Genomic DNA, 7,118 nt, shown 5'->3' on the forward strand with positions numbered 1-7,118 from the left:
CGGGCATAATAATACGTAATCTCATCTAAAAATTATTCAAAAATACTAATAATAATATGACAGAATAGTTTTGTAACGTTACGGAGCATGAAAATTTTAGAATCCTCGTCTTATTTTTATAGTAAATAGCAAGATTGTGTAGCCTCATTAGATAATTTTACGAATAATTGGGTTTCTATATAGAATTTCATAGAAAATTAGGGGGAGAAAAGAAAAGAAAAGAAAAAGAAAGGTTGGGCAAGATTACGACAGCCACGAATGAAATGAAAAATTGAGAGGAGAGTGACGGCTCTGTTTCTGCATGGAAGGGGCGGCTCTTGTTTCAAACCCTCAAATACTTCCATTATCTCAAAATCTCAAGAAAACCCTGAAAAACCCAAAAATAGAAAAAGATTAAATAGAAAAAGTTCACAAAAGTTCAAACTCAAATCAGTCTCTTTCCCATAGAAAAAGAAGAAGTCCCCTGTTTCTGTTCTGTTGAGTTCGATTTTGAAAATTCATAACAAAGTTGCCTTTTGTGCCTTACCCCCTTTTTCATTAAAGGCAGACTGGCGGATTGTGTCTTAATTCTTCTCTTTCATGGCGTACAACCTACTTTATCCTTAATTCTTCCCTTTCTCTCTTCTTTTTATTCCTTTTTCTTTCATTAACTTCTCTGTTTTTCACCTTATATTTCATACTCTTCACAAACAGAGTACCTTCTTCGTTTCTGGGTCATTCCTATTTTCACAGGTTTGCTTTTTGTATTCTTCTTTTGTTTCTAATTCATGGGTATCTTTTCTTTTGTGTTCTTCTTTCATTTCTTGTGTTGTTTCTTTTTTTTATCGAGATTAAACTCTGTGAATTTTGGGGGTTTATGGGTTTTTGTATGTTGAGTTGTAGTTTTTGATTTTCTTGTTGCTGACTTCACCTGGATGTTGTTTTTGTTATGTTGAATTCCAATTAATTCTTTATTTGGCTCCTTAGAAATTGATATAGCAGTTCTTGTTTTGATTTAATTGGTTTACTTTATAGAGGAAAATTTTGAAATACTTAATCAGTTAATGAAGGTTAAGTTCAGATTGTAACTATATGGTCGTTTCTTTTTCTGTTTCTATGTAATTCCCAGTTCCCTTTTTGGTTTGATTAATTCTTTCCATTTCTTTACTCTTGCTAATGTTGTTGTTTATTTAGTCTTCATTTGTCATTTATTAAAATGCAGTAGTATTTGTATGAGGCTGAAGAATTTGATGGAAAATAAGCAGTTGGATTTTAATCAGCCATTTCTTTCTGTGAGGCGGGTTTCGTCTATGGAAACTTCGTTGGAAGCTAACGAAACGGCGAGAACGGAGAACCGTTGGCCACCTCTTCCTGTTTATAAGTCGGAATTGAAATCTGGTCCAGTGAGGAATCCAGGAAATGTTCCTTTTCTATGGGAACATGCCCCAGGAAGGCCTAAGGATGGAAGAAAATCACAAACCATAGCTTTGAAATCGTCTACCGCCATCCCGAAATGCTCTCCTGGGATAGATTCAAAGAAACAGCATTGTAATAGCAAAGGGTCAAGAAGTGGAGATGCAATTCCAAATTCTGACCATTTCCCTTCCCATAAAAACATGGTTAAGTTTAAGACATTGAGGGAGAGGATTGAGAGAGATTTAAGTTCTGATTCGGAGGACGGAGACGAGACTTATCTCGAAGCAAACGACACGCTTTCTAGATCTGAGTCATTTTCCATGAACTGCAGTGTAACTGGTTTGAGTGGATTGGATGGTGGTGATGTTAAATCATCAGGAACATCGAAAGATCAGCAAACTTGCGACTTCATGATGGGACGATTCTTGCCTGCTGCCAAGGCATTGGCTTCAGAAACACCTCAAGTTTCTCATAGAAAGCAAAGTGTTCAAAGAGAGCAGCAAAGAGAGGCAAAGAAGATGGTTGAAATGGATAAGGAATGCCGAGTAAATTCGCTTCCACTGATGTTGCCATCATATCATGCTCCTCCGAATCCACAGGACGACGAAGAAAGTAGCGGAGATGATGATGTTAATCTAGATGAATCTGAATACTCATCTCCCAAATCTTGTGGTCTGTTCGCTCGGTTTTGCTTGAGAAGTTCCTTTTGCCTTTTACACCCGGTTCCCGGGATGAGAACGCAAGGCTCGTCTGTTGCTTCAGCTCATAGAGTTCAGAATGATAATTTGACTGATAGTTCTTGCAGCAGCATTAAGGTACTTCAGAATACTCTCTCTTTACTTCATTCTATATTTATCATGTCAAGTCTTCTCAGTTGTTTTGTTTGGTCCTATATAATCATAGAATCTTAGAAATGAGGAAAAATCGCTCAATGGGAACTGGATGGTTGAGCTACACGAAGAAAATACTGTGCTTAGAGGTCAATTAAATAGAAAGGGCATGTCAAACGACCCGAAAAAACACAAACCTCTCCTTTCAGAAGGAAAAGTTTTTCACAGTGACCCAGAAAGAGTTAATAGTTCCAAAGTGCACAGTGAACAACATGGAAGTGGAAGAACCAAATTTCGTGAATTATTAGTGAACGAACCGTCTTCAGGGAGCTCCCTTGTCGTCGAGAAAACCTTGCACGTAGATTCTGTTCACAATATGAAGTCTCAAAGTTCAAATTCAAAGTCTGCAGATACAAAGGGAATAACAAATTGCTTGATGGAGAATCGTGATAAGTCAACAAGAAGCAGAGAAACTAAAGAGATTCTTCATTTGGATTCTAATGTTGAAAGTGAAAACAAGAGGTTGAGCTCTATAAGTATGGAGTCTATGGATTTATGTTCATCTTATTACAATGCAAAAACGAACTTGAAGGCAATATCATCAAAAGCAACAGTGACAGATGAAAGAACAATTGATTCTGAAAGTGATCAATCAGAGAGATCAGGCAATCAAGAAACTTCAGGAAGCCTTCATCATAAAAAGTTGAGTCAAGAAAGCTCAGATGACTCTTGTAAGGATTTTATCTCATTTACAAGTTCAGAAGCTTCAAACAGGGAAAAGTTACATTTCGAGAGCAAAGTGGTAAAGGGGAATTCTAAAGGCCATGACCAGGATTCTATCACATTGACAAGCTCAAGAGCCACAACTCAAGGCAAAATCGATCTCGAAAGTGCTTGTCAACTGAAAAGATCCCGGCCAAATTCTTCACAACTAGCACTTGCTCCACCTCTACCGAAATCTCCATCCGAGTCCTGGCTTAAGCGCACATTGCCAACAATTTCGTCAAGAAACTCGGTGCAGAAGTCCAATCTTGCTGCTCGCAATTACGCTACAAGGAAAAACACTGTATTCTGATCTCAAATGGGAAAAGATTGCTAAAAGTCACTGCTTCCCAGTTCTTCAATGATGGAATTGGTCATCAAGATCACAATTGTACTGTGGTGAAGGCATCACTGTTATTTGTAGTGACTCTAAATGGAAGTAGTACACAAGAGAAGGAGAATTTATCTTAGTAAAGAGGTGGGAAAGTGGTAATTACAATTGTACATGCCCAAAAAGTTATTTAAAGTGCTTTATACAAAGTTACTATTACTTGTAGGCTTAAGATGGGAAAAAAATAAAAGTATTTTTGTTAGTCATGCTGTGATGAGTAATTACAAGCTTTAGTCTATGAACTTTCTCATGTATACTCTCGATCAAAAGTGACGAAATCGAAGAACAAACAGGAACACAAATATGCATTTGAATTTTGTATTAAAATTGTTTTAGATATCTACACTTTAAAATGCTTAATGAAATGAACTAATATAAATTCTTTTCATTCTATTTTTCAAAAAGTACAATTCAATTATTTATATGAAACAAGAAGAACTGTTTATTTAGTGTTACTCATTTTTCATATATTAAATTACAGATTTAGTCGATTAACTTTTATGCTCATTCCTATTTAGGGTGAATAGATAAAATAGATTCTTTGCATATTTAACCTTTTTTTTTTTTAAATGCGTTTCAAAGTTCATGAAACATCTTATAATTTTGCCCATTTTTTAAATGGATAGATAATGAGTTATGCTATATTTCTTTTTCTAATATTTATTTACACACAATTTCCAGAATAAGATAATTTAAAGTTTCTTTTTTCAATTTGACTTAAAAACAAACGCACCTTGGTCAACGGATAACAGTTTGGTCGGCGTGAATAACTTGTCCAAATCTGTATCCTCTTCTTTTTGGGAGTGTTGACACTTGTAAGCGGGAAGAATCGAACGATTATCCTGCAAAAACAACAAAATCCAGCATGGTTGCAGTGCTTAGCCACCAATATGCTGACGATCAAGTCTTTAATAATTTAAAGAGAGCTATAGAATGGAGATTTCAGAATATTTTCAGCCTATTTCAAATGTTTTGAGCCTTTTTGATCATATAGAAAAATGATTTCGTAATGTCACTTGGCCAATTCATATCTCGGATAATTAATTTAACCATAATTGATTTAATTTAACCGTTATGAAGTGGCAGATCTAAGCTGCAAAGTTGCTTTTAAACACTTAAGCATATCTTGTGTCCATCATGGTCAACCCCAAGGGTCGGCCTCCACAAGGCACATGGACGAGCCTTCATGTACTCTTTAGACTTCCATGGCTAATATGATGCTTATTTAGCATATGATCTATCTTGTGAGTTGATCATTTTTAGTCCTTATGGTGGATCTATTGGGTTCGACCTCCATACTTAGTCATATAATTCACTTCTCTTGGAATGACCCATTGGATCATCCTTGTAAGGTCAAATACTTAGCTATATTTTTTTAGAAAATTTGTAATAGGTGGCAATTCCAAAGGTATAGTTGCAAGCGTGTCTTTGACATATGGAAATTTGTTAATATGAAAAATTCTCAAATTTGAAATTTTCATTTGTTTTGTATTCCAATTTTTCCCGTTGAACAAATTCATGCTTTATGGTATATCACTTGTGTATTTTTATTTCACTAATTTGTATAATTTTTGTGTTTCCTATTTCCAATAACATAATTTATCACTAATTTTAGTTTTTTTACTTGTTACACTATTTAAACCATTTTGTACATTTTATTTTGGGCAATCAATTTATACCCCAAATTTTGGGGATTGTATCAATTTAGACCTTAAACTAATAGTTGTATCAATTTAAACTCTAAATTTTGGAGTAGTATCAATTTAAACCTCAAACTAATAATTGTATAAATTTAAATTCTGAATTTTCATAAGTATATTACTTTAAACCCAAAACTTCCATAAGTATATCAATTTAAACCCAAAACTTTCATAAGTATATCCAAATAAAACATAATGGAGGGTTTAAATTGATACATTTATGAAACTTTAAGGCTTTAATTGTTACACTTATGGAAATTCAAGGTTTAAATTAATACAATTATTTGTTTGGGGTTTAAGTTGATACAATTATGAAAGTTTAGGCTTTAAGTTGATACAATTATTAGTTTAAAGGTTAAATTGATACAACCTCCAAAATTCAAGGGTATAAATTGATATTTACCCTTTTCTTTTTAAACACTTTCCTTTTAGCAGTCATAAAACTTATACACCTCCATTTTTTTTTGTTTACTAATTGATTTGTATGCTTAAGTTCAATGTTTGGTTTTATATCCATTCCTAGACTAGTTTTGTTATATATAGAAAAAATATATGTTATCAAGAGCTAGTGTATTGGTTGATATACCTAATATATTATTGACATGCTTTATTTTAGATATATTAGCTATATGATATACCAACCAATATACCTAAAATGAAGTGTATAAGTAGTAATATATATCATTTTAGGTGTATGATTCAATTTCCAATACCTAAATGTCAATAGTATATCACTAATATAATATTAATATATATTACAATAATTCTAACTATCGATGTGTTGATCATCTTAGCTACAAATTTCTTCTACAGAGAGAAAGAGATGATTTATAAGAAAAGTATAAGAAATTTTTGGTTGTTGGCTGAGGAAAGTATATATTGAGATATATGTTTCATGTTTTGACTTGGGTCGACCTCAACCTTGACGGAGGTCGAGCGTCTCTCCTTAGGCCCAAAATGGACCTATGGCGATGCTTTGGGTCGGGGCATGTGTCAGACATACCTCTTTTGCTATTTTGTTAAGGCCAGCCTCGACCTTGTGAAAAGCACTTGAAAAGTGCCTTCTTTGCTTCTTACTTAGAGCTATTTTTATTAGATTTAAAGTGTGTTGCTAGTAGTGTATCTTAGGAAATTATCAAGAAAATAAGTACTGGAGGTCAAAAGAACCAAACTAGGCCAAATCTTCAAGAAAAGATGAAAAAAATTAAAATGCCGAAAAATAGGCACAGCGCTGCAGACCCGAGAGTACCTTAAATTGAACATCTTGAAGCCGAGAGCATAGTGCCACAACACCAAGAACTAGCGTCGCAGTACCTTAACAAAGTACAACACTGTGTTGCGACAAAACCAGGCCATTCAGGGCAGATCTTGACAATATGTTATCCAAGGGTGTCATGGCGAACTTTCCATATTTGAGAAATTTTGTAAATTTGGAATTATTTCTCTATATATTTACCTAGGGTTTGGTTGCCGCAAGTGATTACACCATAAATTCCAGAGCCCTAAAATGTATTTATGTTGCAAAAGAGAGTGAGGGTGTAAGGGATAAATTTTGAGGTTGTTCGAGTTTTTGAGGTGAAATCGAGGCATTCTTGGCAAATTCAAGAGACGACAAAGGCTTCGAAAGAGTTCTTCTTTGCTTTTCTCTCTCTTTACTATATGCTTGCAAATTCGTATGAGAATATGTGCTTGGAAGCTATGAGTGTTAATCTCTTTAGTCTTAGGGTGGTGATGAATTTACTTATGAATTTAGGTTAGTATTTAGTGATTTTATGGATATTGTTGAACTTTATGCTTTTCAATGATGTTGTGCTTAATTCTTATTGATTGACCTTAAATGAATGTTAGGTTGAATGTTTGATATGATGGATTGAATGTTTAAATGGAATTATATCATGGAATTATTATTAATCTAACATGGAAATAGTTATATTAATAGTGAAAGTTGTCAATAACATTGCTTAGTGCCTTGCTTCTTAATTTGGTATCAAGAAATTAGTTATCATTTAAGTTGCATGAGAATAGGTTATTTTTTATAGA

At 33.9% G+C, this 7,118-nt stretch overlaps 1 protein-coding gene across 2 annotated transcripts; it reads left to right on the plus strand.

Moving 5' to 3' along the window:
* The first annotated feature begins 219 nt into the window (after nucleotides 1–219).
* LOC120088823 lies at nucleotides 220–3,680 on the plus strand. 2 transcript variants are annotated; one of them, XM_039046269.1, is made up of 3 exons: nucleotides 220–732; nucleotides 1,205–2,210; nucleotides 2,299–3,680. In XM_039046269.1, exons 2-3 carry the CDS (start codon nucleotides 1,212–1,214, stop codon nucleotides 3,298–3,300), a joined length of 2,001 nt encoding a protein of 666 aa, XP_038902197.1. In that variant the 5' UTR covers nucleotides 220–732; nucleotides 1,205–1,211; the 3' UTR covers nucleotides 3,301–3,680. The 2 variants fall into 2 exon arrangements, with proteins under 2 accessions (XP_038902197.1, XP_038902196.1); XM_039046268.1 differs by having other exon boundaries at nucleotides 222–732; nucleotides 1,202–2,210.
* The last annotated feature ends 3,438 nt before the right edge of the window (nucleotides 3,681–7,118 follow it).

Source organism: Benincasa hispida, chromosome 10, assembly GCF_009727055.1.
Source record: "Benincasa hispida cultivar B227 chromosome 10, ASM972705v1, whole genome shotgun sequence".
NCBI classification, from domain to species: Eukaryota; Viridiplantae; Streptophyta; class Magnoliopsida; order Cucurbitales; family Cucurbitaceae; genus Benincasa; species Benincasa hispida.